This window comes from Coenobita brevimanus, chromosome 29 (genome assembly GCF_032717465.1).
Source record: "Coenobita brevimanus isolate Jiangsu-jjx chromosome 29, ASM3271746v2, whole genome shotgun sequence".
Lineage (NCBI taxonomy): Eukaryota > Metazoa > Arthropoda > Malacostraca > Decapoda > Coenobitidae > Coenobita > Coenobita brevimanus.
The window spans coordinates 30,201,559-30,223,545 of record NC_136982.1 but is presented as its reverse complement, the minus strand read 5'-3'; the positions used below and the strand labels follow the sequence as shown (position 1 = coordinate 30,223,545).

Genomic DNA, 21,987 nt, shown 5'->3' with positions numbered 1-21,987 from the left:
TATTTTTACAGCATGTCAGCGAGTCGTCTGGTAGATCAGTAAAGTCTGCTTTTTATGAAATTCAGATCCTTAAACTGTTCCCTGCTCCAACTGGAATTTGATCCTGGGTCCATTAGGACTGCAGGCTGCCTCTCTACTGATTTGGCCACAACCTCCCCCAATCACTAACACAATCAACAGAGACTGAGTTCAATCTTGAAACAAACAAATGACTCTAAGCTTGCATGCTGGCAACTGTATAGGTGAAAACGGTGATTGTACACCGACCAGTATGGCTTCGTATAGGATCATAATGACTGTACAAGCAAATATGCAATCAGAGAACAGAAAAGGGTCCTGACATTTTAGTCACCGCATAGGCGATTAACTGCATACTGGTTCATCATAAAATGAGGGTCCGCTGTACTTTAGTCTTATTCGCAAGCTTTCTGCACTATGTCTCACTGTGAATATTTGATCCACTGATCCCCTACCATAGCTACAAAATTAAGTTGTTCTAAAGTTTTCTTAATGGTAAAAGAAAAATAAGGGGCACCATATTCAGACTAGGAGATAAGGAAGCAATATATAAGAAGGAAGGGGGATGTGTGATATAAAAAATAATAAGTTAAAACTAAGTGTTAGTAAGGGAAAATGAATTAATGAATCCTGATGAAGAAATGAGAACCTGGCACAGGGCCAATAAGGCAGATGAGAAAAACAAGATATTATAGATGATGATTTGAATGACAGGAAGGTGATGGGACCATATAGGGTGGTTGGACAGATTTTGAAAGAATGTGCAGATCTCTCAGTGATCCCTTAGTGAGACTGATTGACTGATTGTATTCAAATCTGGCGGCGCAACTGCCAGGGTCATATGCCGTTGGACAACAAGGTAAAAGACGCAGGAAAATAAAAAGTGCATATTCAAAATAAAGTAAATATCTGATAGCAGGAATAAAACACTGAAAATAATAAAAGAATGGTTTATAAAATATTAATTACTTATAAAAGTGGAAGGAGGCCTGCCTCCTGCAGAAAACTAAAAACATCAGTAAAATCACTAGAGGCTTCACCAAACATTAAGGACAAACAGTAGGCATCATCTGCTCCCTTATGCCTATGATGGAATCTCTGACATAGGTCCCCCAAACTCGGGCACTTGACCAGCAAGTGACGGACAGTAAGGGGAAAAAGGCAGTCATCACAGTATGCCTGAGTCTCATCACTTATGAGGAACCCATGTGTAAGCTGAGAGTACCCAATGCGAAGCCTAGCAAGGGCCGCCTCCAATTGCCGAGACATGGAGGGGAGAACCCCTGGCACAACCACTCTCTGAAAGATTTCTTTTAGTTTATCATGAGCAATCAGTACCATCCCAGTGCCTCTGCCAACACGTATGAACTGCATACCACAAGTAAGTTGTTACATCAGAAGCAGGAAGTGGGTAGTCGGTTGGGGGCTGTTGATAAGACACAGCTTTAGCTAATGTACATACCTTCACGTCCAATCCGCATCTGTCCAGTACTATTCACGGCCAATACGGTCAGCAAAAAAATAAAATAATTTATTACTGTAGTACAGATTTTGCTGGGCTTGTATGGATCAGCCATGCAAAATAAGCCAAAGCTGAGGCGTTCTTCTCTTGTACTGATGTGCTGCATCCAGTACTACCACCCGTGCGTGCACGGGAGATGGTCAACACTGAGGAATGTTTCCCTAGTACTACCGCACCAGTCCAGTATGCCTTCCTCATGATTTGTGATGTGTGCCAATCAAATTCCAGTATTGCTGTCATGTGAATGCACCCCGATGACGATGTGTCAGTGTGTGGCTATGACGGATTTATGAAGGAGGTTCAGGCAGATAGGCCTCCTCAGGATCCTGAACGCCCTCCTCCAGGGGGTCAGAAAGACCTCTTACAGCCTTGGAAACCTCTTCCCCTTCCTCCCAAGCCCATTACCACTCACCTTAAAGGTTGGTAAAATCTTAGTCGTGTCAAAATGTAGTTAAGCTGAATTTTGGGAGGACTTTTTCAAGGCTTGTCTGACATTATTATTTTTCCCATAAGATCTGTTGTTTGTCCAGTACGAATTTAGTCCAGTACGGCAGTAGTGTCTGACAAAAATACCGCACTGGACGTGAGGGTACTGTATCTGCCTTCTCACTGTCCACCACACCAACATGTGCGGGAACCCAACAGAAGTCCACATGGTGGCCACAATGGCCGAGAAGAAAATGCCACTCTAAAAATGATAAAACCAATGGATAGGATGCATTAAAAGACTCCAGTGCAGGCAGAGCACTAAGCAAGTCACCAAAAATCACAAAAACGGATTGGGGGAGAGTAAAAACATGATTTTAAGAGCATATTAAATTGCAGGTCAGTTCCGCCATATACAATGAAGTAATGCCAGGAAGGCTCCCGCCCCTACCGTACTAAAGGAAGGGAAGACAACACCAAATCCTACTCCAGCATCAATCATAGACCCATCAGTATGGACGAGGACAGAGCCCTTATGAGTGGAGGCAAGTTCTAAAAAGAGAGAAAGGGACACCTGTGAGGGATGTGAGCCCTTTTTTTCAACAACTTTCCTACAAAATGTCACATGTGGGAGCAGCCATGAACCCACCCTTGGGATCCGATGTGGACAAACTGCCAGTCTTGGAACACCAGTCTCGGAACAGAGAGGACTAACATAATCACTTAGTGCAGACAATTGATGATGTTATTAACTGCTTGTTGGACAAAATAGACTTACCAAGAAACTGGAAAAAACAAGTAAATATAGTGTGTCAGAGAGAGAGAGAGAGAGAGAAATCCTTTTCATTATAGGCCAGAACTGTGTTCCCCATCACCACTATGTGTAATACAGTGGGCCCTTGTTTTACAGAGGAGCCTTTTGCATGATTCACATTATTAGTGGTAAAATCAGTCTCAATAAAATTAGTTTTATTACTCCCAACCTAAACTTCACTCACAGGCGACAACCCCCAATCCTGACCACTGACACTCAATGGCCTCCTCATCTACATTCTCTGAAGTGTTTTTGATCTGCTGCCAGCCGTACTGTATTGTTATCCTGTATGCACCTAGTCCAGTGTGCTAAATTTGGGGTTAATTGGTCCACCAAGGCTTCCCAGACCTCCTTGCAAGTTTCTGGTGCAGCTATGTTTAGAGGATAATGTGTGCCACTCACACTTGGGGGGAAAAAAAAAAAAAAAAAAAAAAAAAATCCGCGGCAGCTGGATGCAGAGGAATGTGTGACCAACAATGCAAAGAGTTTTAGTATTAATGAATCCATGATAGGGACAGTGACAAAGAAAAGGGAAAAAATCAAGCAGGCAGTGCACATCTTTGGATGTGCTGATGTATCAAAACAGAGGTATGGAAGAAAACAAGTGCTAATTAATATGGAGAAGGTAGTGTAAAGTACATGTTTGTTTAGGCCCAACAAGAGCTGGACATTGCCGCAGACAGTGCTGGTATCCGACACAAGGCTCTAAAGATTTACAAAAAGGTTACTAGGATTATGCGCGTGGATAATCCTCCACCACTCATCCCTGGCAGAGACTGGTATTCTGAGTTATGCACTCACAGGGAGCTTTGTCATACTAGTGTCACTGACAAGGCTGGGGGTGTTGATGCTGCTGCCACCAAGAATTTTCCTGCTTCTTCAGGAAGATAGTACAGAAGGGGGAATACACTACAGCTCAATTCTTCAACATGGCAGAGACTACTGGTAGTCTATTTTGGATGTGCTTTCATCTTCCTGAAATAGGAGGAAACCTTAGTGATCAGTTCATGATCTCCAAGAAGGCCGTACCTTGCTATCTGCTGTTACTGGAACAGGTGAATACAAGGTAAAGCCCTTGGCAATCCAGAAGTATGAAAAGCCAATGACCCTGCAATATGAAAATGTTACATGTTTGGGGATTAACTGGATGCACAATCTGAAGGAGTGGGCAACATCAGTGAGTACTCTTGGGTGATTCAACTGAACCTCTGTTATGACTGAAGATAAATTTTGCTGGGAAAAGTATCTGTCATTTAAAGGTGGTGCTTGTCTTAGACAACTGTCCAGGTTACCAAGCTTACCTTGTAAATTGCAACTCCTCTATACAGGTTGTTTTCCTCCCAGCAAACACATCTAATGTTATCCAGGCCCTTGACCAGGAAGCGATCACCACCATCAAAGGTTTGAGCCTATGGAGTGATGTAACAGGCCAGTGACCTAGGGACTGACAAGGCAGATCCTGCACCAGAAGCCTGGGGTGACACCTAGGTGAATTTGGAGTCACAGCCAGTGCCTAGCCTCATGCTCACACTCTCAAGCAGTTCTGGAGGGATTTCAACATCAAGGATGCTATTTTGCACATTATGGGGGTATGTAAGGGAGTTATGAAGGAAACGGTTCAATACGGACAGCAGAAACTCATGTTGCACATCTTCTTGGCAGTCTTGGCGACTCCTATTGTTGACAAGCTGTGGCAATAGAGGTGGCATACACTGCCTGGAGAAGGGGTCAACGCCATAACCCAATATGATATCATGAGACTCATCGACATCCTTTCAGACATGATGGTGGACATGCTTATCAAGGAAACTGAGGAGGAAGACACCAAGTAATGCAGAAAAGACAGGGGGGGGAAAGAAGTGTACCTAGGCAGCATAGGGTGGTGGGGTCCATGCATCAGGAGCTAAGTGAAGACGTGGCATATGTGGATAAACTGAAGCAATCTCTCACTCTTGTAATGCCACACACTGTCAAGCTACATAATCTGCAATGTGAAACTGACTGTCTCTTACGGAAGCAGAAGGAACAGCCTGTCAAGATGATTAATGAGTTGTCACAAAATTTCATCATCATCTACATTTCCTCCTGCTTTGCACTAGATGCCAGCCCTGCCATCTCAGTCCCCCAGCCTAGAACATCCACAGCACCAACCTTGCCAAGACCAGCCTCTGATGACAAGTGGAGGGGGGGGGAGGGGCAACTTTGAGGGCTTCATGGTCTAGTCTCAGACCTTGAGGGGTTAGAGGCACTGCTCATTCCCTCTCCTCTAGCCCCTCAGTCTCAGAACCCCCCTTCCCAAACATCCAAGCAATGTTCCATCCCACTACTTACATAAGGAAAAAATCTTGGTTATTAGCAATTGTGTACATTCTAATTAACCATTTTCATGCCTAATGATATTACTGGAGGTTGTGCATTTACTAGACTGATCTGGGGAATCAAAAAATTTTCAAGACGTTCGAAAGAGGAACTTAGGAAAATTATTAGATTTCCTTCAAAACATTAGCCAAATAACAATGGTTTCAAAAGTAAATTTTGAGCAATTGTTTTTGTGTGGTAATTTTCAATGATATATTAACTCAGCAAAAAGAGGGTCAATTGCATGTGGAAACTTACAATATGAAAAGATTGAAGCTTTTTTTAAGTAAATGCAGCATAATTGCTGGGATTCAAGAAGGGCTCACCTTCTGTTACTAACCTACTGAGTTTCTACTGCAGAGTGGTGGAGATTATACAAGAAAGGGTAGGTTAACTGTACCTAACTAGACCTGGAAAGGCATTAAGTAAGGTGTAACACAAAAGGTTATGATGGAAACTGAAAACTACCAGAGAAGTGACTGGGGAATTGCTGATGTGGATAAAGAATTACAGTACTGTACTGTATTTGGTGGGAAGACAGATGTGAACTGGCATAAGGGATACATTTTCCCAAAGGAAGAGTGTGAGTAGTGGATTGCCAAAGAGTTAAGTGCTGACCCAAATTATGTTTTTGGTACATGTAAGTGCCCCAGATGGGGTCCAGCAGCAATATAAGAATGCTTGCAGGTGATGCAAATATTATTAGGCAATGCATCAAAGACAAAGAGAGTTGTACTGAGTTAAATGATGACTCTGAAATACTGCACAAAATGGAGTCACAATTGGAATATAGCTAAAAAAAAAAAAAACCATGGCTTACTAATGGGAGCTGATGACTAAAAGGCCTAGTTGGAAATGTAAACTGAGAAGAATGAAGATCAGTAACAGAGAAAGACCTATGAGTGACAATAAGATATGACCCATCGCTAGAAAAGTATATCAACATAAAAAAACAATGGAAAAGTACAATGCATGACCACAAGGTTGATACCAAGCTTGAGAGAGCAGTTTTATGTGGTGAAGTTGGAGATGTTAGTTATCACCCTTATGTAAGAGGAGAGAGAGAGGGATGACAATTGATCATAATGTTTAAAGGAGCATGAAGACTGGAAAATATGAACAGAGAGGATCTTTTCATGAAGATGATAGAAGGACAAGAGCACATGCACATAAACTGGGGGAACATAAATGTCCTTATGGTATAAAAAATATGCATGTATTTTCCGAAACAAAAATATAGGTACAGTATTTGGAACAGTTTAGGTGGTGGTGTAACCAAAGAACATCCATGTTTAAAAATAGCTTAGGTAAAAGTACACACAACAAAATGAAAACACAGGGTTAGCTCAAATCCTGTGTAATGTAACCAGTTAAATACATGTGGTCATTCATTCATTCAATCCTTCAAAAACACTGGTTTTAAGTGAGAGGCAAGACAATCCACATGAAAATGTGGTTCACAATGCCAGTGGGATGAAGACCTTAAGGTGACTGCCAGGTCATGCACAGCATACTTATCTCATCCATGTTTGCTATCCTTTGTGACTTTGCTTCTTCAACTTCCATACCTCATTTATTCACACATTCTTTTACCATATCCATCCACCTTCTTTTTGGTTTTCCATGTTGTCCCCTACCCTCAAGCTCCCTCATATATACAGTACAGCATACCCTTTTCACCAGCTTATTCACATCCATCCCTTTGATGTGATTATACTACCTAAGCACACACTCTTCTAACCTTTAACCCATTAACTGCTCTATATAGCCTGGGCTGTTCCAAGTGCGAATGCTCAATACAGCCCTGGCTGCGCAGGTGAATTTCGAATATAGTGCCATGGTGACCAAGGCCGACCCATGCAAGCATGTGTGAGCCTTCAAAATCGAAACCGAAAAAGAAAGCGAAAACCATACATTCCAATAGGGACTCAGACACTACGATGTTCATCCATGGCTTTACCAAGGTAAATATTGAGCTAATACAGTAATCCCTCCACTATCTGACATAACAGAGCCAAAGGCAAGTCCGGAAAGTGGTCCTGTCTAGATAGTGGGCACCAGCCTCCTGGACTTGTACTTATGGACCCTAACTCAGAAAAACACCTATACAACTCCCTCTGGACATGCATAGCACCTATTTAAGACCCAAATCACACCAATAAGGGACATAAAAGACTGAAATAAATGCAAAAGAACCATAAAATGAGATTTTTGAGGTAGGTTTATGCAATATTAGACATTCTGGGTACTTACAAGTCCCTGGCTCCTGGACTGGTAGTTATGGACCCTAACTTAGCCTAACTCAGAAAAACACCTCCCTACTGCACATCCATAGCACCTAAGACACTACATATTCACACCAATAAGGGACATAAAAGTGAAATGAGGTGTTTGAGGTAAGTACAGTATGGAAAATACAGTACAGTAAAGTATGAAACATTCTGCCTACTTACAGCAAGTCCATGGCCATCTCAATGAATAACCGCCTCCTCTCAGACTCTGACAGTAAGAAGGATTTCCTGAAGCACTTGCAGTACACTGTTCATGAAGTCTTGCACTGAACTTAGTCATTCGCACTCAGAAGTCCATTCTCTTCACACTGCGCACTCTTGTCTTACTTATGCTCCGTTGTAACTTAATAAGTGTTGCACTCTGCACTTTAAGTCTTTCCACTCATAAAACCAACTTCAAAACAAAACACACAAGTTAATTTACGTTAAATTTAGTCCAAAAATTGTTTGTCTTTTCACTCAAATTTCTAATTTCTTAACAATACTGTATGCACTGTTTTTCTTTCACTGCACAATGCTAAATTCCCTTGTGGTCTAGTGGAGAAGTTCTTGCCGTTTAATCACCGTCAGAGTCTGACAGTATCGCTGGCAGGTGACCTAGGGCTGCGTCGTTGGGCCATGGTGATGGCGTACCCACTGCAGACAACTCAGAAGATAGACACAAACTCACGTCGAGCGGTGACTCCACCGTGGCTGATGTGCTGGGCTGTGGCTTGGAGCATGAGGGCCTGTCTTGGGGAGGCAACGGAGTGGAGCCAGGGCTGGGCACAGAAGGGGTCACGGGCCTGAAAAAGCTGTCAATCGTTGATTGACGCAAGGAACGATGATTTTGACGATTTATGATGCGCTGCCTAAAAGCACGCACTTCCTCCACAAGTCCCAAGGGCCCCATCTCCCTGTCGCAGTCCGGGTGTTCCAGGTAGTCCAGAACAAACTCTAGGTGTGCCCGGAGTGCGCTCAGCTTGGGGATGGCTGGAGTTGTGTCATGCCGAGAGGAGCCCACATCATTGTTGTCGTCCTCGTCGGAATCTTCAAGCTGAGTACTGACACCTGCAACTGAAGATGCGATCTCGACATCAGACAAGGTCTGATACCCAGGATCGCCCTCGTCGTCATCCAACCACTCACGCACTTCGTCCACATCAACATCGTCTCCATGCGCACGTAGACGTGCATGGAAGTCATCCACGTTGAAACCTAGGAAATCGTGCTCCACATCCGTTCCGAGAAGCAGACGAGACCAACCATTTTCTATAGTCTTGACAGGGATTTCCTTCCATGCACTAGCCCAGTTGTAAATGGCAGACTTGATGTTGTAGCGGCGAAGGTTTTCCAAAGTCTGCTGGCCTCGCGTGTCCCGTCCCTCCCTGTGCTCATCCTCATCCTCGAGAACAACCATCACCTCGTCCAGGAACATCCATCGGTATAGCCGCTTCGTTGCCAGGATCACTCCTTGGTCCATTGGTTGGATGAGAGCAGTAGTATTAGGTGGCAGAAACATGCACCTAATGCGGCCATTCTCAGCCACCAAGTCCTTGTCGCACGGGTGGGCAGGTGCATTGTCGAGGAGAAGGAGGGCCTTTACCTGGTCGTGTGGGATTCCCAGTTTCTCCGTCTGGTAATGTATGACCTCCTTGACGAAATGGCAGTGGAACCAGTCTTTGAAGATCTGGGCTGTGAACCATGCCTTCAAGGAATGGTACCAGAAGGACATCCATCACCCCACGAAGACACCGAGGCTGCTTTGCACGGCCAACAATAACGGGCTTAAGCTGGTGCATGCCGATAGCATTGGCACAACACAAAGCAGATAGCCTTTGCTTGGAGAGCTTGCGGCCAGGTACACGCTTCTCCGTCTCTTCGGCTAGAGTGTTCGTAGGCAAAGAGCGATAGAATAAACCAGTTTCGTCAACGTTGTAGACTTGACCGAGAGTGAGGCCCTCCCTGTCGATCAAGCCCTTCACCTTGTGCCGAAACTCCTCTACTCCATCCTCGTTAGCGTCCAAAGCTTCGCCATGAGACTTACGGTTGGTAAGGCCATGTCATAACTTGAATGTGAACAGCCAACCCTCGGATGCCTTGAAGTCTAGGGCATCGTGAAGCCTTGCAAACTTCTCAGCAACAGCCTTCAGCTCCGTACCACGTACCATCACACCAGCAGCACGTTGCTGTCGATACCAAATCAACATGGAGCGGTCGACTTCAGCAAACTTGGGAGTAAACATCATCTTCCTCTCCACATTGCATTTGCTTTTCGACGAGAATTCAGCCGTGTACTGCATGAGTTTGTCTCGGGATCTCTTGATATCAAACAAAGTAGATCGGGCTAGGTTGAACTCACGGAGGATGCGTGACGATGACCATCCTGCATCTACTCTCTCCAATATCTCCCTCTTCTTCTCCAGAGTCAAAACCACTCTCTTCCTCTTCTCAGGCGGCGGGGCCATCATCACACACACGAAGGAGAGGCATGAGAGCAGCAGGAGTGCCTGCAGCAGGTAAGGCACCACCACAAAAGCGAGCACGAGGGCAGCCATGACGACGAGTGTTCACTCACGACAAGAGACGGGCGGAAAGTGGGGAGGATGCAGGGGCGCTCTAGCGGACATCGGAGGAATGACGCATCACAACAAAGCTGTCCCATGCCGCGCGCGCCAAGTTCAAATTACGGGCGGGAAAAAGTTGAATTTTTTTCAATTTTTTTGCGGTTTTCGGACCATTTTGGAATACTGGATCCCAGGACGATTATGTCCGGTAAGTGGGGATGTCCGGTAAGTGGGGATGTCCGGAAAGTGGGCGTCTGGAAAGTAGAGGGATTACTGTATTTCGTTACTATATACTTTGGCATGTGTTTTCTCAATTCCTAAGACAAAATTTGGCCTTTTGGAAATTTCATTTTTACCCCTATGTCTGCGCACCACTGACACCTCCAAAAAAACACCATGCGCAGTTAACAAGTTAAACAAACTTTCTTAACCCAAATCCTTCAAGAATCAATATTTCTTAGCCTATTTAACTGTTTACAACCCATTTTCCTTCTTCTTTCTTGTTCTATCTCTGTGTTTGACCTCCTCTCCTCTTTACTTCATCTTTTCCTTTCTGTCACATTTTATTACTCATCTTTCCCCTTCATGGTTCTACAATGAGTGGCAAGCCTAGTGGTTTCCTGTAACCTAGGAAATTATTTAGTGCCAACTGGTAACCATATAACCAAATTATGGGGTGAAGTAGAGCCTGCTATGATGCCCGTGTTAACTGGGTGGAAATGTAAATGCTGCATCTATCAAGGAACTAAACCTCCACACTATTCCCCGCAACTCACTATGGTGAGACACTGTCAGCCACAAGGAAACATCAGTTTACTGTATAAGATGGTCATACAGGGGCGGTTGCTTACTTCTGGTTGATGGTCTGCTCGGCCAGACAAACTTTGGTTGATCAACAACAATAAAAACAACCCTATACATTCCTTAACCTGTGGGCTGCGGTGAGGGGTTGTGCAAACATCCCTCATGATGCAGCAAAATGGCAACTTTGGTCACTGTTACAGATATCCATGAAATGTATATCAGTGGCTAGGAACTTGCAATGCTCAACTTTTGTTATTTGGGAGACATGTTGTGTGCTGGAGGTGGGGCTGCAGCTAGCTCTGTGGGTAGGGTGAGAAGTGGTTGGAAGAAGTTCAGGGAGCTCTTGCCTCTCCTGACATTGAGAGGGCTCTCCCTACGTGCTAAGGGGTCTTTGTATGCAGCATGTGTTAGCAGTGTAATGTACACTGTATGGCAGTGAGACCTGGGCAGTGCAGGAGGAAGATATTCGCTGGCTCAGACGTACAGAAATGACAATGATTAGGTGGATGTGCAGTGCGTCCCTGCGTCCAAGGCCTGGAGGGGCTGGGTTTACAATGGAAGAGTTGAGAGGTAGGATGGGACTGGAATGTATTGGTGTTGTGATGAGGAGAGGTAGATTGAGGGTGGTTTGGACATGTGGAGAGGATGGGGGATGATAATTGGGTGAGGAAGGTGGGAAGTGTTAATATTGGGGGTGGGGTTATGAGGGGTAGACCGAGAAAGACATGGGACGAGGTCATTAAGTGTGACCTTAGGGTTAAGGGACTGAACAGGGAGGCTGCAATGGATCGTGCAGCGTGGAGAGCCGCCATTAGGTGACCAAGGCCGACACATGCAAGCATGTTGGAGCCTTTAAAAAACGAAACGAAACGAACTACCCACGGATTATTATTATTTTTTTAATCAGCATAGGTTTGGAGAAATAATTGTCAGAAATTACATTTCTGGCAGGAACATGAAAACCATGCTTTGAGGAGAAGGTCAGTTTTCATTACGAATGTTTTTCCACCATAAATATAGTACTGTACTGTACCTTGGCTGAATGTAATCATACAAGTGAATTGGTATACTATTGCTAATGATGTGATGACCATAGTATTTACCTATCTTTACCAATAAAGCCACCAGGAACATGAAAACTATGCTCTGACAAGAAGATCAGATGGGCTGCCAGCTCGCTCTGCATGCTCCAATACGAGCTTAGCATGCTACTTTTACACCCATTACTTACCACCCTAAATCTGTTCCATTACCTCCTACTGACCTTACACTAGATTTTATGTTATTCTAGACATGGGTGACTTTACACTCCCTCTTTTGTCTTTCGTTCCTTCATTCTTTCCTCTTCCTTCTGCCTGTGGGTCACTCTACACTGAGGGACAAGCCAAATGGTTTCCTGTACACCAGGAAATATAACCAAATTTTGGCCCTGGTGGTTTAGTGGGTAATTATGGTGCTCCAATCGGATTGCGTCGGTGAAGGTTTATATCCACGGGGCGGTTGGGGTTTACTGCACACGTAATGCCACTTGGATGAGTGAGGCTGGTCACTCTCATCTTAAATGTCTGGACCAACTTGCCTAGCCCCAGGCTCCTACACTCCTCATGGGGCAATGTAAGGTTGGATGATGAATGAATAAATAAATAAACAATTTTGACCCATGACTGCCTTTCCAGGGGTGATAACATTGCGGGAAATGCGTTACGAAGTGCGTACTTTTGGGTCATTTTTGCTGGTGCTACTTAGCAACTGGGATCAAGATAGGGAGTGGGAATGCGAGCTACCAGTTACCCATATACCTCATAAATTTTGTGTCATGCTGATCCTTTTAGAACCTTAGTGGTGCATTGTTGAAAACCTCGCTCATAAGAGGTATGCCACAGCTCACCAGTACACCCCCATATGAGGTATGGCGCAGTCCATGGGTTAACTGCTATCCTGTGGTCGAGTCTGCTCAGCCAGACAGACCTACATTACTCAACAACAATCAAACAGCCACAGGGACATCAAACACCCATGTCTCATTCTAGTACTGATACTGAACCACTTAATGGAACATCCATATACAGTAATCCCTCATTTATCCAGACATAATAAGAGCCAAAGGCAAGTCCGGGTGAGGTAACATATGGATAATGAACCCTATTCCCCTACCATACCAAGACCCTACCTATACCCACCTCCAACCTACACCTAACCTATTTGTATAGTACCTATGCTTAATTTGGCAGTGTGTTCCAGTCATTCAGGCATATTTAGACATCAAAACACACAGGAATATCCAAAGTAAGGCTAAACATCAAGAAAACCATGCACAAAAACCAGTGAAAACCAAAAAACAACCTACCTAAACACTACTGTAGGTACAGGACCCCTCCTTATTTTGGCAGTGTTTTCCTGTCAGTTTGCCATATTCTGACATCAAAACATACATTGGATTATGCAAAATAATTTTCAATACCAAGAAAACCATGGAAAAAACACCCTGCCACACCACTGTACGTACAGTACCCCCTCCTAATTTTGGCACAGTTTTCAGGTCAATCTGCCATATTTAGACATCAAAACACACATAGGAATATCCAAAACAATACTAAACACCAAGAAAACCATGAAAAAATCACTGTAGAGCAAAAAAAAACACCCGATCTACAGTATATACGACTGTATGTACAGTACCCCTCCTAATTTTGGTACTGTTTTCAGGTCAATCTGCCATATTTAGACATCAAAACACACACAGGAATATCCAAAGTAATGCTAAACATCAAGAAAACCATGGGAAAAAACACTGAAAAACAAAAAACACCCAACCTATACATGAGTGAATGTACAGAACCCCTCCTAATTTTGGCACTGTTTACAGGTCAATCTGTCATATTTAGACATCAAAACAAACATACAAATATCCAAAGTAATGCTAAACACCAAGAAAACAATGGAAAAAAAAAATCTGAAAACCAAAAAACACCCGACCTATAACTACTGCATATACAGTACCCCTCCAAATTTTGGCAGTTATTCAGTCATTCTGTCATACCGAGACATCAAAACACACCTAGGATTATCCATATTAATGCCAAACATCATGAAAACAATGCATAAACAATAAAAATCCACACACAAAAAAAACTGACGACGGTTTGAAAATCTGTTGTCTGTGAGGACTGATTGCTCACGGGGCTCAAAAATATTTCACGGCCAAATAGGCCACCGGAAATTGGTTATATTGGTATAAATAGTATACAAACATCTTCATTGGTATTTATACTATAAGATAAGCTAATAAAAACATATAAAACTAACAAATAAGAGTAGAGAAATTCAAGCATGAATAAATTGTTCAAGAGGAAAACTTCATATAACTTCCCACCATCCTGGTTCAAAATTTTGCCATCTTCCAAGAGTTAAGCATATGTCTAGATGTAGAATTTCATGAGCTTTCTCGTTGGTTACTGTGAAATTTCGATACGACCAATAGTACTCGAATAAATCGCAAAAAACTTTGAAAACCCACAAGTCAATGCTATCACCACGGAAGAGGGTATGGACTGAGGGAGTGAGGGGGGAGCCAGGAGGATATGGAGGAGGGACGGGGGGGGGGGCAAGGCTGTGGGCAGGATTCTTCCCGTTCTGTCAACAGGCAGACAGGCACTTTTGTCATACATTTACTCGTGGCTTGCGGTCTGTTAGATGCCAAGTGCCATGCAGAAACACAACTCACCGTGACCAGGGGACTTTTGACCTTCGATAGAGAGGCGGACAGCTGCTGTCGCCGAACATATACTCGTGGCTTGTGGTCTGTGTTCAATGAAGGTGGCGGCTGGGAAAGACTTAACCCCATGGCTGTGCAATATTAGATGTTCAATGAGGAATGCGCACAGACGTTTTGACACCGCTTGCAGGTTACAGTCATATTACTCGGGTGCTGGAGGTTCGCTGGGAGTGATAGGATGAGTGTGTGATTTTGACCATTCAGTACAGGGGCTGACAAACATTTTAGCTCTGGTTGTGGGTTACAGTCTACTTCCTGCTCACAGCTTGAGCCCAGCGGCCACGATACCAAATGTTTGGACATGTCAGCTGGCCGGCTGAAGTTCTCGGACACTTTTAAGTCCGGGTAATAGCAAGTAAATTTGGATATGGTTTAACAGAGCCAAGGTCCAGCGTCTGGATATTGAACACGTCCAGATAACTGAGGGATCACTGTACTGTTACACACGCTTTGCTGCCATTATTAAAAATTTGTACATCATTGAGCAAATTTCCTTCCACACTAGACATAATTAAGCCTCTTCAAAATCCCTACCTGTTCAATGTAATATTTTTCCTTGATTCAAAAGGTCATACATAATTTCTAATACTTCTCATGTACTTTACCCATTATCTGAATTGCACATCTCTTACCACTTTCAAACCATCATGTTCACCACTCATCAGATATTCTGACACCAGTTTTCACTTCTGTTTCTGTTCTTCCCCATCACTTACCTAAAATACTCTGCAGACTTATTAAGATACATTTTACACTCACTGTGGTTTCCTTCAGTTTTATACAGAGCCTTCTTCCACTTAACTAGTACAACTCCATTCACCTAAGCTTCTGGACATATTTTCCACAAACAGTTCTTTGTCATCTCTCCACTAAATTTTTAAATTTCTGCAAATATCTCATCAACACCTCTTGGCTTCCTTTCTTCAACCGTTTTTGCAGCATTCTTCAATTCTACTGCTGATAAATTCTCAGGTGCCAAATGTGTTTCTTATGCACCACCCAATCCAATCCTGTTTACCACTACTCCCTATTTGGACTGCAGGAGGAGGACAACTTAAGCCTGAAGTCCACTGGATTCACATTTCAGTTGAACACTGGGTCAAAACAACAACCATTTTTATTTATCAGTTTTTCAAGACAGCTTTTTGTTTGTTCCCTACTTCACATCAATTGTTGGCTTTACTCCAGTATTCATCCTTTAGCTACATTTTTCACTTTTTTCCTCATATTCATTTGCATAACATCATATTGTTTATAAAGGCTCCAACATGCTTGCATGCATTGGCTTGGTCACCTAATGGCAGTTCTCCACGCTGCTTGATCTCTGGCAGCCTCCCTATTCAGTCCCTCATCCTTTGGATTACATTCTATGACCTCCTCCCAGATCTTTGTTGGTCTGCCTCTCACAAACCCACCCCTGACGTTCACACTCCTCACTATCCACATCTGACTGTCATCCTCCATCCTCTTGACATGCCCAAACCATTTCAATCTGTCCCTCCTCATCACAGCACCAATACACTCCACTCCCATCCTTCCTCTCAACTCTTCAATTGTAAACCTTGCCTTCTCTCTCCCCCCATAGGCCTTGCATTTAAGGGCACACTACACATCCATCTAATCACTGTCATCTTCTCCACATGCCCAAACCTTCTCAATCTGCCCCTCCTCATCAAAGCGCCAATACACTCCATTCCCATCCTTCCTCTCAACTCATCATTCGTAAACCTAGTCTCCCCTGGCCTCACATTCAAGGATGCACTACACATCCACCTAATCATTGGTGCCTATGAATATCCTCTTCCTTTACTGCCCATATCTCACTAACATACAGCATTACACTCCTACATTTTTGTGTCCCTTTTCAAAAAGTTATTCTCAGAAAAGTTTGTATTAATATTTCTTCCAAACTCTCCACTTGCATTCTCATCTCTTCATACGTTTCTTGCTCTCACCTTAATCCCAGCTTTTTCTTTGTGGGAATTCCTTTCCTGCATGCACTTCCTTTCTCCTTCATTAAAGTTCCTTCATCTACACCTACATCTCAACAAACTTTCTTTCTTACTAGCTGACATCCTCTCAACCACTTTTAGCAACTCTCTCCACAAACTTTTGCAAAGTTCTTCACAAATTTTCAAAATTCATTTCCAATTCACTAAATCTAACTCTATCTTTTGCTCATTCAAATGCCATTACTCTTTTCTTCAGCTTCTTCATTTTCATTCTATCACTCTCAATATCCCTCTCACTCTTTTTCTTCCATGTGCCTCTCAGTTTCACCTTGCACACTACAGTCAGTGTCATATAATAAAAAACTCCTCCTCACACCCTCTCTCAACTGACATACTGATGGCATACAACCGAGCCTCTTTCATCATGCAAGGACATAATCAGTCAGGCTTTTACCAATATTCACTCTAGTCCCTCCACACATGTGAATTTAATTTATGCATGTCTGTATTTAAAAAATGTACAAGTTATTTTCCCCCTTAACTCATCCTTGGGTGGTGTGATGAGTAAGGATGGAAGTTTAGAGGGTGAAGTGCTTGAAAGAGTACATCAAGGAAGAAAGGTTGCTGGTTCCTTGAAAGCAGTGATAAGAAACATGGAAGTGAGCATGGAAGTGAAAAAGTTACTGCATGACAGTACTGTGATACCAACTATAACGTTTGGAAGTGACGCTTGGACCTTACTGGAGGGACAGAAGTCTAGAGTGAGAGCAGTGGAAATGAGTTATTTGAGTGGAGCATGTGCAGTCACATGGAGAGACAGACTGACAAATGGTGAAGTGAAGGAGTGTTGTGGTGTGGATGTGGATGTGATAGGAAGCATTAGGAGAAACACACTGAGGTGGTTTGGCCATGTGGAGAGGATGGAGAATGAGAGACTGATGAGGAGAATGTATGTGAGTGCAATGGAGGGGGGGGGGTGGAGGGGAAGGCCAAGGATGAGATGGAGGGATGGAGTGGAGAGGTATATGAGAGAGGGGTGTGTGAACTGGGAGCAAGGCAGTGAAATGGCAGTGGACAGAGCGACATGGAGGCGATTTGCTTGTGGCCACCCTTTACGGGATTAAAGCATCTGACAATAGATAGATAGACAGAACACATCATACGACAAATGTCCGTTATAGACAACCACCTGCTTTTGAAAGGGTTAGGTTAACTATAGTCACAGCAAATAGTGATTTTTTCGAATACAGAGGTACCGTAGTCATAACATGGTTATTTGGGATGATGTTAAGTGGCCACAGTAAGTGGCCTCAGAGGTTTAATCTTGGATGAATTTAGTCATCCCCATCAAGAATATATCAGATCATAATACACTCACTACACACTGCAGCACAATACCTCATTCAAAAGTCATACAATGAGCACCTAAAGCTTCAAAATATCCTGTCCAAGCAATAAACATCATGGAAAATACAGCATCATTTTCTACCATACAATAAGCACCTAAAACTGCACAATACCCTGTACAGGCAACAAGCACCATGGATGTGTACAGTATCATTTTCTCCCACTACACCAAAACAATTTTTAACATCTACAGGGTCTGCATAAAATTTTCCATTAAGATCATCATTTCCAAACACTCTACCTAATTGACTCCAAAACTTCTCTTCCACAACAATGTCATCACACAGTGCATATGCAATAATCAGAATCACTTTCAACATCTTAAACCTAAACTTGTCCTATGTGCAAGTTAAAACCATAATCCCACATTCCTGCACATAAATCATCTTTCAACAATACACTAAGTCTCTCTTGATTCTGTCTACGAGTGCTTACACTTGACCTTATATATGCCACAGTGCCCAGATCATCCAATTACTCCCTCTCATCCTCTCATGCAAAGCCATCATATCACACCTTCCTTCCCTAAACACCTCTACTACTGTACTTCCTTTCATGTTTGTTCTTTATTCCCACCTCCAACATTCTTCACAGACATCTGAGCCTGCTGAGAAACTGGGTCCTGAGGAGGTTTAGGACCCAAATCATAAGTCGGAATAATTTGGGGGGTAGTTATTCTAAGGGTTAGAGGATTCCTGGTCCACACCACCCTCTCTGTATTAACTTGGCCAGTACTCTTTCACCTTCATCCCCAGGTATGCCTCTTAGACCACTACTCATAGCAAAGGAGTAAGTAATATTTATGACATGTGTGTGTTTATGAATCTCTGCTTGGATACTGATTTAATTTACTTATGGCTATGTCCACTAAAGAAAAGTGAGCATTTGCAGCGCAAGTTACGAAAACTATAGCCTCATTTCACAATCACACATAGTACCACCCAAGTACGGTAGGTGGTGGCCACTCAACTCAAAGATACCTAATTGTGAAAAAGAAAATTTCAAATCCATCTGACACCTCAAATTAAACTTCAGTCAGATTCACAGTGAATCACCTTGATTACTAGTATCTAAGAATCTTTACCACTGACTAACAAAAAGTAATTTGGTAATAAATGGATAGGACAAAATTATCATACAATAAAAACTGGTACTGTATGAATATACCATTTAAAATAATGGGTGGTAATCATATACCTAAATAACAGGGTGATGTGGAGCCTACTATGGTGCCTCTATTAACTGGGCAGTGTGACATAAATGCGACTTCCATCCAAGAACCAACCACCATCCAAGAACCAACATGGGAACATCACTTTACTGCACAGAATGCCCTTATGGGGCATGTGGGTCTGTGGATGATGGGTCTGCTCAGCCAGACAGACCAAGGTTACTCAGCAACAAACAACAACTGTGTACCATGCAGTCTATGTCAAAAATTGGATACACACACAATTACTCCTTCCATCCTTACTCTTCTTTTTCCTTTATTTTCGCTGATATACAGTTTTAAACCACACCACATCCATTTTCCATACCACATAATATAGTATTTCTTTCTGATACCACCCTCAACCTCAATCAAAGATTTTCCTCAATACCCAATCTACAGTTTGTGCATTCTTTCAGTACTGTGCAGTAAATGAAAGTAAATACAGGAATTGATATTCAAGAAATACTCCCTCTCTCTCAATGATAATCACAACCAAGATCTCCTCCAACTTACCTTGCTCCAGCAATGAATTCATCCTCTGCCTCTAGACAGACAACCCTGATACTGTGTCCGTATGCCAGGAGCCGAGAGAGATGCCCCTGTCCTGCCCCTACATCCACAGCCATAGCCAAGCCTGCCAAGCGGCAAACTTTACCAGCTACCAAGGCCAGCCGTGCAACTTCATGCTGCTTCTTTGGCTTCAGGTGGCGCCGGAACACATGCTGAAGCAGTTTGTGTTGCCCTGCAGCTGATAGGAAGCAAGATATGATCAAAAAGGAAACTGAGGAGGATCAGATAAATATGGTATTTGGAAGATTGTGCTGCCCTGTAAATAACAGGAAGCAAGATGCAGTCAAAAAGGAAACTGGAAGGAGGATCTGATAAATAATATGAGTGGTGTTAGGAAGATGATATCCAAAACCTTTTCCCAACAAAAAATTTTCCTGATTATGAATGTCTGGTTCTCGCATATATAAACACAGAAAGACGCTGTACTGACAGGATTAATGGAGATCATGTCTACCCTACTCACTAGAAGGGTCTCACTGAAGATAAATATACACTGCAATTATCTCCTGGCACCAAAATTAAAGCATATCTGCATAAATGGGTTAAAAATCTAGATGCGTATGAGTTTATGACCGTGTGTGATTCAGTATTTAACCCATGCTGAGCTTCATACCTCATATGAAGCACAATGGAGGTCAGCATGGGCCAAGTTATGAGCCTCATAGAGGTACAGTTTGCACTGATTATAAAGCAGTGACTCAGGGGAGGTAAACTTGCAAAAAATCAGTCCAGCAGGGGTTAACACCTAGTTGGGCAATAGTCACATAAAATGGGTAATATAAGAGGTACAAGGTAGGGCAGTGGATGTTGGAGTGGCCCTGGTGACAGAGGGTAGTGTTTGGAAACTCCCGGTACTGTTGTTTGCAGATGATACTGTTGAGTGAAGACAAAGGAGAGCTGCAAGGCTTGGTGGATGAGTTTGGGAGTGTGTGTAAGAAACGGAATCTAAAGTGAATGTAGGGAAGAGTAAAGTGATGGTCTTTGAGAGAGGTGAAGTCAGTGAATGTACAGCAAGGTTGGATGGCGAGGAATTGGAAAATGTGAGTATGTTTAAGTACTTGGGTAGTGTGATGAGTAAGGATGGAGGTTTGGAGGGTGAAGTGCTTGAAAGGGTACAGCAGGGAAGAAAGGTTGCTGGTTCCTTGAAAGCAGTGATAAGAAGCAGGGAAGTGAGCATGGAAGTGAAAAAGTTACTACATGACAGTATTGTGATACCAACTCTAAAGTATGGAAGTGAAGCTTGGACGTTGCTGGAAGGCCACAAGTCAAGAGTGAGAGCAGTGGAAATGAGTTATTTAAGAGGGGCCTGTGGAGTCACATGGAGAGACAGGCTGACAAACGAGGCTATAAAGGAGCGTTGTGGTGTGGATGTGGATGTGATAGGAAGCGTTATGAGGAACACACTGAGGTGGTTTGGCCATGTGGAGAGGATGGAGGGTGAAAGACTGACGAAAAGAGTGTATGTGAGTGAGGTGGAGGGGAGAAGAGGGAGAGGGAGGCCGAGGATGAGATGGAGGGATGGGGTGGAGAGGTATATGAGAGAAGGGGTGTGAGTTGGAAGCGGGGCAGTGAAATGGTGGGGGACAGGGCGACGTGGAGGCGATTTGTTTGTGGCCACCCCGAATGGGATTGAGGCATCTGGTAATAGATAGATAGATAGATCTTGCTCTCAACAAGTAAAGCTTGTCCTTACCCTGGGAAAACATAAATGTTAAAATTCTTCCTAACAGCATCCGACAAGGTTCTGTTCTTTCATCAAAACTCATTTTCTAATATTTGTTCCTTAAAACCCTGCCTTCCACTCCTTCTGTATCAATCCTCTCTTGTCATTATTTAGTAATAGCCTCATAATATCTTAAAACACAAAAAGCAGGAAATTTACTCCAAAAATACTTGTACAGTACTTGCACTCATTAGAAAAGAAAAAAATAACCAGCTCATCTTCAGTCATCACTTCAGACATTAATCAATACTACATAAACAAAGACAAAAGGTAAACTTCTGACTAAAAGAAGTTTCAAAACTTGTAGGAACAAGAGTGGGACCGAGGGTCCTTTGGACTACTGTTTTTTTTGGACTATTGGAAGGGACCTCTGAAAACATTAGAAATATGTGCATGATCATAAATAAACACTTAAAAATGATATAGGTTATTGTTTTATTCACCGGAACTGCAAAGAACTGTAAATGAATAGTTGCAGGCAGGTATATCCAAGTCAAAGAGCAAGTCCAAGCCAGATAGATCCTTAGATAAAGCTCAGAAAATTTTGAAAAAAGCTCAGAAAATTTGA

General features: G+C 43.0%; 1 protein-coding gene across 1 annotated transcript in view; it reads right to left on the bottom strand.

Moving 5' to 3' along the window:
• LOC145395000 (methyltransferase-like protein 25B) overlaps nt 1-21,987 on the bottom strand; it is a 351,111-nt gene that overhangs the window by 237,629 nt on the left and 91,495 nt on the right. Inside the window, exon 4 of the mRNA XM_080268744.1 lies at nt 19,640-19,874. Within this exon, the coding sequence (XP_080124870.1) occupies nt 19,640-19,874 (235 nt within the window). The remainder of the gene's footprint in view (nt 1-19,639; nt 19,875-21,987) is intronic.